Below are 10839 nucleotides of genomic sequence, written 5' to 3'. Positions count from 1 at the left end.
TCCCTGTACTTGGCCGCATTCATCTTTCCCTCGATTGCAACCAGTCGTTCGGTCCCTGCAACTGAAAAACACCCCCACAGCATGACGCTGCCACCACCATGCTTCACTGTTGGGACTGTATTGGACCGTGATGAGCAGTACCTGGTTTTCTCCACACATACCGCTTAGAATTAAGGCCAAAAAGTTCTATCTTGGTCTCATCAGACCAGAGAATCTTATTTCTCACCATCTTGGAGTCCTTTAGGTGTTTTTTATTAAACTTCATGTGTCTTGCACTGAGTAGAGGCTTCCGTCGGGCCACTAAAGCCATAAAGCCCCGACTGGTGGAGGGCTGCAGTGATGGTTGACTTTCTACAACTTTCTCCCATCTCCCGACTGCATCTCTGGAGCTCAGCCACAGTGATCTTTGGGTTCTTCTTTACCTCTCTCACCAAGGCTCTTCTCCCCCGATAGCTCAGTTTGGCCGGACGGCCAGCTCTAGGAAGGGTTCTGGTCGTCCCAAACGTCTTTCATTTAAGGATTATGGAGGCCACTTTGCTCTTAGGAACCTTAAGTGCAGCAGAATGTTTTTGTAACCTTGGCCAGATCTGTGCCTTACCACAATTCTGTCTCTGAGCTCTTCAGGCAGTTCCTTTGACCTCATGATTCTCATTTGCTCTGACATGCACTGTGAGCTGTAAGGTCTTATATAGACAGGTGTGTGGCTTTCCTAATCAAGTCCAATCGGTATAATCAAACACAGCTGGACTCAAATGAAGGTGTACAACCATCTCAAAGATGATCAGAAGAAATGGACAGCCCCTGAGTTAAATATATGAGTGTCACAAGGGTCTGAATACTTAGGACCATGTGATATTTCAGTTTTTCTTTTTTAATAAATCTGCAAAAATGTCAACAATTCTGTGTTTTTCTGTCAATATGGGGTGATGTGTGTACATTAATGAGGAAAAAAATGAACTTAAATGATTTTAGCAAATGGCTGCAATATAACAAAGAGTAAAAAATTTAAGGGGGTCTGAATACTTTCCGTACCCACTATATACAGTGTACATATATATATACAAGAATGTTAAAATTATGTTAGGCTCCTGTGATGGGAATAGTGTAGGGAAAGACGATAGTAAATTGAGTCAACATTTACACACACACACACACACACACACACGCACACACACACACACGCACACACACACACACACACACACACACACGCACACACACACACACGCACACACACACATGCACGCACACACATTTCTTAGCTATCTAAATGACATTACATTGCATTCTATTGTTTTTTTTATACAACTATAGTCATAAATACTAAAACCTAACCTTTACATACAACACCCTAACCCTAACAGAAAACATTCTGCATTTTTTTTTAAACTTTACTTCATTTTTATATTTTATGAATGAGGATTTCCCAAAAAGAAGGATTTTTTGGAGGTTTTGTCAAGTAGCTTACTTCTGGGAACAAATTTGTCCCCAAAATATGGCCGATACACACATACTTAATGGTGCAAAGTCAGTATTAGCAAGTATCCTCTACAAACTATAGTATGACATAATGAATGACTGAATGTTACCTGAATGAAAAAAAGAACATAGGCCTATTTAAAGACCAGATAACTTTGAGTGAATGGAAGAATGTAGTTCAAAACTTTGAGAGAACCTTGCCAGAATGTTATTGTTCGGAGAAAGTTCCCTGTTAGATAGGACTGCATGAAGTTCCAGTTATATATATGCCAATCAAACCAAAAGAGAATACTCGTCCTGGAAAAATGTGTGCATGTTCAGGCCAGCTGCCTGTTTATGAGACTCTGTTGTTGTCATGAATATGCTTGTGTATTTTCGTCCCTCACCAAAGAAGCTTTGTAATAGTGTTTGGAAGAACACATGCTTGGCTGACCCTGGGATTGTAGCATGGGTTTCAACACAGCTGCTGCACTGCGTCTTCTGCTGAATATATGCAGTGAAACTAAGCCTTTCAACATGATGTCATACTTTTCCTTTGTCACAATAAATCACTCTATATATTCCATTGTTATAATGTTCAATCCTGTGTTGCAGTTTAGCCTATTCAAAAAGGGATATTTTTCATAGGTCATAATTTTGTATGCCTTCTCACATGTAATAATGTATAAAAACGTTTGGCCGTAAAATACATCTTAATGACTCAAAAGTGTGGCACAGAGAGAGTAAATGCACTAATACTACAGCACAAGTACGCTCTCTTGTGGCCATACAGTAGAATACAAAGCTGCATAGTTATCCTGATGATGAATGGCAGTGCATAACATTAAACCGTGTCCTGCCCTTGAGCATGTGTCTACTCAGATCTGGTGATTTGTAATTGAATTTTGGATGTAAAGTCCAAATATATATATTCATATCATTAAAAATGCATGGTTTAAAACACGGTGACAGAAATTACTCCCAGGTCTGAATTTACTTCATCCAGTTGAGTCTCACCTTCCACTGGCATCATCTTCTCTTCTTCTTCCCTCCAAACTTGCATGACTTTTTCCTGTTTAACACAAAAATGATTATTATCAAAATGTTTAGTGGTAAATATAGTTACAAAAAAGAGCACTCTGCACATGTATGATGCATGCTTAATAGTTTAGCCTTAAAAACAAAGATATTTTAATCTGATCCTACCTTTCACCCTAACCTTAAAGGGATAGTTCACACAAAAATGAAAATTAACCCATGATTTACTCACCCTCAAGCTAACCTATGTGTAGAATAGGTGGGTTACTTGTATACAAACAATACTGGATGCGTGTGCATTCAGGGGGCAAAACCGCTAACAGGTGTTATGCTGAGTTCTGCATGCACCTCACGGTAGTTATTTTCATTTTTAAAGTTTAAAATATGGATATTTTTCTCACACAAACGCATCGCTTTGCTTTATTACTCACCGTCATGTCGTTCTACACTCGTGAGACCTTCGTTAATCTTAGGAAAACAAATTAAGATATTTTTGTTGAAATCCAATGGCTCAGTGAGGCCTGCATAGACAGCAATGACATTTCCTCTCTCAAGATCCATAAAGGTAACTTACTAAAAACATATAATCAGTTCATGTGAGTACATTGGCTTTACCTTAATATTATAAAGCGATGAGAAAATTTTTTGTGGAAAAAAAAAACAACGACTTTTTGACGATATCTAGTGATGGCCAATTTCATTACACAGCATCTTGAAGCTTCGGAGCTTTACGAATCAAATCTGTGGATCGGAGCGCCAAAGTCACGTGATTACAGCAGTTGTGCGGTTTTATACGCGATCCGAATCACTGATTCGACTCAAAAGATTCATAATGCTCTGAAGCAGTGTTTTGAAATCGGCCATTACTAGATATTGTTAAAAAATGTTGTTGTTGTTGTTGTTTTTGGTGCACAAAAAATATTCTCGTCGCTTTATAATATTAATATTGAACCACTGTACTCACATGAACTGATTTAAATATGTCTTTAGTACCTTTATGGATCTTGAGAGGCTATGGTGTGCCTTTTTTTTCAATAAAGTTTTAAAGTCACCATGAAATGAAAATGGTCAATTCTCATTTTTTACGGAACATTGCAGTATTTATTATAAACGATTTATCCATGCACATCCATCCAAACCTTTACACAGACTTTGACCCTTTTTTTCTTTTTTGTAAATCACCATTAGATTTTTCAGGTGGTGATAACACATTAGACCAAAAAAACAAATTAGCATAACAGTGCAATAAATATTACGTTTGCTCTCGCTGAACAGGAAAAAAAATGATTTCAGACCGTATATGGTCATGTTTAAGAGCGATTACGTGTCTGTGGGCGTGTCTGGAGAAACTAACGCTGAAGCAGAACGGGGACCGCATGTTGTTTATGATACTTCATTAAAGATTTCAGCTTCATGTTAAAAGTCTAGATATTGTATAGAAAGATTTCACTTAACTTCCTTAAGGTTTAGTGCATGCTACTGCAGACTTTGAGAGTCTTTGTCTTTCATCCGTGACACCCTTACAGTGTTGTGTTGGTCTGGTCCAGGCTTGCGGAAGCGACACTGAAATCCGGAAGTTTGGGTGTTGGTTGAACGCAGCTGTCGATCTCGGGTGTTCGGTAAGACGATTATTTTTCTTTCTTTTAAATTCTTTGATCTGAAGTGACCTTTCGCATGGATTGTTTACTTTATAAGATTTCATTTTTTAAATTCTGTGTATTTCCATAATGTTCATTTAAACCTATATGCGGGCAGGGAGATTAAACGAGCCACGATGTGTCATGATATCTGACGGTTCTGATTAAAAATCTCTAACGTTATAACTTACATATTACCTAAAAAAATTTATCCACTTGCAGTATAACCTGGTTTAACATCGGAAAATATGTAAGCTAATGCTAAAGTGCTTTTACTTCCTTCCTGTCTCATTTTATGTTTAGTTTAACCTTGTCGTCGAAATTATGCTAAAATTATTTTGATCATTACCGTAAATAGATCCATCCCCGGTAAGTAAATGTGCTATAAATAAATCAAATGGGTCACAAATGTAGGCTATAGTGATGATGCGGAAGACGCCCGGCCTCCTTTCGCAGTCTTTATTGCGACGCATCATTTCTTCGTTGTCCTTTGAAATAAAAATGAGCAGCTATTGCACCTGTTTTGTTTTTACAATTTTCTTCAAGTTTAGCTCAATGTCCCAGTATACGCAAAGTCTAAAATGGATTATGTAATGTAGTGGACTTGCCTCAGCACGCCAAACAAATATGTAGGCATTTTTAGAAGATACCATCTTGTTTTCATCTTTCCAATAGGCATATGCAAGGCATATTGCTTTTAGAGTTGCTCAATTATTAGTAAAAGCCATGTTTGTTTTTACAGAGCCACTAAAACACTGTATTGCATCACATAGTAGATGTCTTTTAGTTTAGCTTGGTGCTTGTACTTTTTTTGAATGCACAATTATTTTTGCATCCCTTGGTGTTTTTGGGGTGTGTATGTGTGATATGTGTTTTTTTCCCCCCTTTTTTAAGCTTGTAGGTAAAGCCAAAAAACAGCCAAAATGTCGAGCAAACGTGCCAAGGCAAAGATAACCAAGAAGCGCCCTCAGCGTGCGACGTCCAATGTCTTTGCTATGTTCGATCAGTCACAGATTCAGGAATTTAAGGAAGCATTCAATATGATCGACCAGAACCGTGACGGTTTTGTCGATAAGGAGGATCTTCATGACATGCTTGCTTCTCTTGGTAAGATTTTACTAGCATTGAAGATCACTATCTGTGCTCTTTAAACTCTCCTGATGGTTTACATTCTTGCTTTTGTTTTGCATTTCATTAACCATTGTATTGTTACAAAACATCTTAAATGAATAATTTACCCCAAAAAATAAAATTTAGCCCATGATTTACTCACCCTCAAGCCCTCCTTGGTGTATATGACTTTCTTCTTTCAACTAAACACAATCAGTTATATTAAAGGTGCCCTAGAATCAGAATTTGAATTTATCTCGGCATAGTTGAATAACAAGAGTTCAGTACATGGAAAAGACATACATTGAGTTTCAAACCCCATTGTTTCCTCCTCCTTATGTAAAACTCATTTGTTTAAAAGACTTCCGTAACCATCTAAATAAATACTTTACTCACATAATTCGAAGCATGCATACAGCATGCATGACGAACATCTTGTAAAGATCCATTTGAGGGTTATATTAGCTGTTTGAACTTTGTAAATGCACTGTATTACAGTCGAGAGCTCGTGGGGCAGAGGAAGCGCATCTCTTAAAGGGGCCGTGCTGAAAAAATCAGTGCATAGTTAATGATGCCCCAAAATAGGCAGCTAAAAAAATGTAATTAAAAAAAATCTATGGGGTATTTTGAGCTGAAACTTCACAGACACATTCAGGGAACATCTAGGACTTATATTACATCTTGTAAAAAAACAATCTAGGGCACCTTTAAATAATATCCTGGCTCTTCACAATTTATAATGGCATTGAGTAGTGTCCAAGGTTTTGAAGCTCCAAAAAGTGCATCCATCCATCATAAAAGTAATCCATACGAAAGTACGTACAGCCGTTGCTACTGGGAAGAGACAGGATGTTATTTAATATAACTCTGAGAGTGTTTGACTGAAAGTAGTAAGTCAAATACACCTAGGATGGCTTAAGGGTGAGTAAATTATGGGATGATTTTTGGGTCAAATATTCCTTTTAAAGGGATTGTTCACCCAAAAATGAAAATTCGGTCATCACTTTAATCACCCTCAGGTTATTCCCTGTATAATATTCTTTGTTCTGTTGAACACAAAGGAAGATATTTTGAAGAATGTGGGAAACTGAACAGTTCTGGAACACCATTGACTTCCCCAAAGCAGCCTGGTTACAAACTTTCTTCAAAATATATTCCTTTGTGAGCAATTTAGCTTTCATCAGTATGCCATTTCCATCATGTTGTGTACATGCAACCATATCTTGTCTTGTGATGACACTAATATTTCACCAATGCCAGTAGAAATGTTTTATGCCAAGTCCAATACCACAGTGGAAAATGTGCTATTAATAATTTATGTAAATAATACATTTAAACAACAGCATCTACCCTTCAAGCAAGTAAAGGTTTTTATCTAGTAATTACTCAGTCAATAAAAAAAATAAAGATTAAAGAAACAAATGAAAGGGAACTGAAGAAATAAAAACAAAGTACCATTCACTATTTATTTATTTGAGCTTTTCAGGCATCAAATAGCAGTATCTAATAGTAGTATTCAAGTAAATATTCAGAAAATGGTTTAAAAAGCCAATATAAAAAAAAAAAGATACTTGATGGTAAATTACAAACTGCTCATAGGGCTGGGCAATATGAACAAAATCTATCATAATGAATAATTTTGTATCACAGTACTGATATACAGTGGATTCAGAGCCCTAATTTTTTTTCATATCATGTGTGTGTGTATTGTGTGTGTGTGTGTAAGAGCAAATTGACCTGGCCAACAAAAATATCTAAAAAGTAAATTATCTAAAAAGACATTATAGCATAGTGGAATTAATCTGTTTTTCACCGTCTTTCAGGCAAGAACCCAACAGATGATTATTTGGAGGCGATGATGACAGAAGCTCCCGGGCCTATTAACTTCACGATGTTCCTCACTATGTTTGGAGAGAAGCTTAACGGCACAGACCCAGAGGAAGTCATTCGTAATGCGTTTGCCTGCTTTGACGAGGAAGGAACAGGTGAAAAGACTGTCTCTTATTACTGTGCTCGGCACCACTGAATCCCTTTAAAATTATTTGCTAAATATTACAGCTGGCTTCTGCACAAAAAAAAAATTAGGCCTATATTCAATATGCATGCATTTGATTTGCATATAAAATAACCATGAATTTGGATTTTGTAGTTTTAATATGAACTAATAAACTTAATGTAATGCATATTTGTCAGTCATAAATAAATGAAATGGGTTTCTGGAATTAAAAAAAAAAACAAACAAAAAAAAGTTTATTAACAACTATTTGTACATCAATCAAATTTTCAAAATGCATTTAAATTTCAAGAATCAACATAAGTCTGATAATTGTAAAATACTTGATATTGAAACAAATTGGATTTATTGTTGGTAAATATATAAGTCTGGGTTAGTGTGCATTTAAAACACATTGGGCCTCATTCATGAAACACGAGCAGAACATATGTTTGTGTAAATCATTCATAAAGCCATTCTGATGTAAATTTTCACATTGCACATATGGCGCATAATTGTACCTAAGCTGAACAGTTTTCAACTCTTTGGGTAAAATGCAGTGCTTGTCACTGTCACTCTTTACCCAGCTGTCCAATCACAGTGGAGGAGGGGTGGGACAAATGCTATACTGACCAACTGCCTCATCCTGCTTGTACAACGACTGAATAACAATGAAGTTAATATTGCTGGTTACTGCATTTTTATATTCAGTAATATTCTTCAAAATGAGATGCTAGTAACCAGTGTTACCGTGGACAGGATCGCTGTCAGTCAGTAAATGTGAAAAATTAACTTGTTACTTATTTGAAAAAGTAACTTGGATGTTTTGTAAATTGAAAAAGTAATGTTACTTTACTAATTACTTGAAAAAGTAATCTGATTACCTAACTCAAGTTACTTGTAATGCATTACCCTCAACACTGCTAGTAACACATTCCAAATCATAGCAACCAAAGCATCTCAGCTGGAAAAAAACCCCGCTGCGCCTCCAAAGCGCTCTCAAGCACCACCAGCTGGCTGTTAAGAGAACCTGGTATTTTTACAGCTGGCTAAAAACACTTTGGCGGACACACTTTAATTGAATATTTATTGTTTGGTATATGATCTATTAGTCTCTTTTGCATTTATGCAATATAATGGAGCCAAACCTGAGAAAGGAGTCCAGAAGGACTCCTTTCCACAGCATTCCTGGACACGTGATTTGCACAGTTGTAATTCATAGGCAGGGATAATGCTAATTGTGAATGAACACACCCCATTTACGAATGATTGAAATTCATTAACATACACACACTATCAAATCTGATGTTTACGAAGCATTTGTGAATCCAGAGTTGAGTTTTACTTGCAGATTACTCATATATTTACAAAAGTTTAATGAATGAGGCCCATTCAGTTTATAAGTACTATTGTAGAAATCTTACCTGACAAGTATGCATCACATTAAGATTATTAGTTTGTTTAACTGTACTCCAATTAGAATTTCTAGAAATTTTATATGCAGTTCAAATGCATATAAATCTTTTTGAGTGTAGAGTTGTACTCGGTTTCTCTTCATAACTGCATAACTAAAATATTAAAATAACGGAGAAAAGAAAATCGCACTTGCAGACTTTCCTTTTAAGACGATCATTTGATTCTTTCTCCCCGTAGGCTTCATTCAGGAGGACTATCTGAGAGAACTTCTGACCACTATGGGCGATCGATTCACAGATGAAGAAGTCGACGAGCTCTTCAGAGAAGCGCCAATCGATAAAAAGAGCAACTTCAACTACGTGGAGTTCACCCGTATTCTTAAACATGGAGCCAAAGACAAGGACGATTAAAAAAACAAACAACCAAGAAAACGCCCTGCATCCGTTTTAAAATTCCCTTTTTAGCCTAATAAAATCCTGTGCTGTCCCGTTCATCTGGAGTCCCCTTGAGAACCCAACTTTAACTCTGTTCTTGCTGTATGTGTGTATGGAAGTTAAGTGTTCACTCTACACAACTCACTAGACCTCATGTTTTGAATGGGTTATGATACAGTATCACAGAAAGTCACGCCACTCTAATACGTAAATCCTCATGGTTTGGGCTGTCAAAATCACTTTTTTTTTTTTTTTTTTTTTTTTTTTTTGAGGTTAAAATGTTTCTTTTTCTAACATTAGTGTGCCAGTGTTTTGTTTTTTTCGCTGTATGCCAGTTGGAACAAATTCCACTTTACTCGTCACACCTTACAATTAATTGGTGAAAGTATTTTGTAAGTATAGGGCTCTCATGGATCATATTTTCGTATATTTTGTCCATGTCTAAGGTTTTTATAACCAAGTGTAACTTTGTAGTTACATTTAGCTAGTCGCACACAGGTAAGTTATCTCAGACCTCTAAGACAGTCATGTTTTTGTTTAATCAGACAGTAAAAAATGTGAACATGTTGATATATTTAGATGCATTTGATCTCATTTGATTTCATCGCCTAACTGAATTTTTACATCTGATAAATATTAAGTATTTTGAATAAATCTCTCTTAAAAAAGCATTTTGATGTGCAGTTTCTTGTTTTGTTTTTATATAACTATGTCAGTGTTTTTGGATTTGGTGTAATATGAGTACAGTCATAATTTTGCTTTTTTTTTTATTTCAGTGCTGATACCTATTCTGTTAAGACGGTTAACTTAGGTTTATTCTGAAGAGGTTAGGTTTATCACTGCTGAGTCAATTTTCATGTGCAGATGCTTTAAGAATTTTCACATTAGCTGAGAACATAAACTGACTTAAAGCAAAAAGTATTAAAAAATCAGACAAAACGCAAAGGTACAAGACTAACTTTAAGAAGCACTGTAAATTACAAAAGCAAATCATTTTACATTTGCAAGCATAGTGCAGAGTTTGGATGCATTCATCTGCAGTAATCATGGAGTTAAACAAGTTTTATTGCTTCTCCAAGTCTAAGAATTTTGGTTTTTAAAAATATGTCTGAGTATATATATAGTCAAATATTTTTTTATATATCAACATTTTAAATTATTATTAAATATAAATAATATAAAATATTTTATTCTGCCAAAATGTTTCAAATAATGAGTAGGGTTGTAACGATACCCTCATACCGTCATGATTTGATACATATCACAATACTGAACTCACAATACAATATTATTGCACTACTCCAAGATTCCATGATAAACGGTTAACAAAAAATGTACTTTTGATTAAAATGCTAAATTTGGTATTATATTGTGGGTGAAAATGAACAGGCTTGGTACTGGTAACCCAATGCACAGGATAATGGTGACACCAGAATAAAAATATTCATGAATCACTGACTAGATTCAGTATGTTTAAATTAATGTAGGCCACTTTTTACTGGTAACATAAGACATTTGGCATGCTGCCTTAACAGGAACCACTAATATTCCCCCAATTCATTATTATACATTATATTCAACATTATAAATAGTTGTTTAATGTAGTACTGACACTAAAATTCTGTAAATTTTTTTCTTTCACAGTAATTTTCTTTTTGGGTGAACCATACATAATACATATTGTCACTATCCACTATACATATTGCTGCATTTTTGTATTGCGATATACTGTGACACTATATTGTTACACCCC

General features: G+C 35.6%; 1 protein-coding gene across 1 annotated transcript; it reads left to right on the top strand.

Annotated features, from left to right (window-relative positions):
• Window positions 1–4005: 4005 nt before the first annotated feature.
• myl12.1 (myosin, light chain 12, genome duplicate 1) lies at window positions 4006–9375 on the top strand. The gene is made up of 4 exons (XM_067399978.1): window positions 4006–4115; window positions 5028–5240; window positions 7067–7228; window positions 8890–9375. Exons 2-4 carry the CDS (start codon window positions 5057–5059, stop codon window positions 9060–9062), a joined length of 519 nt encoding a protein of 172 aa, XP_067256079.1. The 5' UTR covers window positions 4006–4115; window positions 5028–5056; the 3' UTR covers window positions 9063–9375.
• The last annotated feature ends 1464 nt before the right edge of the window (window positions 9376–10839 follow it).

The sequence above is a fragment of the Chanodichthys erythropterus genome, chromosome 11, assembly GCF_024489055.1.
Source record: "Chanodichthys erythropterus isolate Z2021 chromosome 11, ASM2448905v1, whole genome shotgun sequence".
Classification (NCBI taxonomy): Eukaryota; Metazoa; Chordata; class Actinopteri; order Cypriniformes; family Xenocyprididae; genus Chanodichthys; species Chanodichthys erythropterus.
This window is presented reverse-complemented; position numbering and strand designations above follow the sequence as displayed.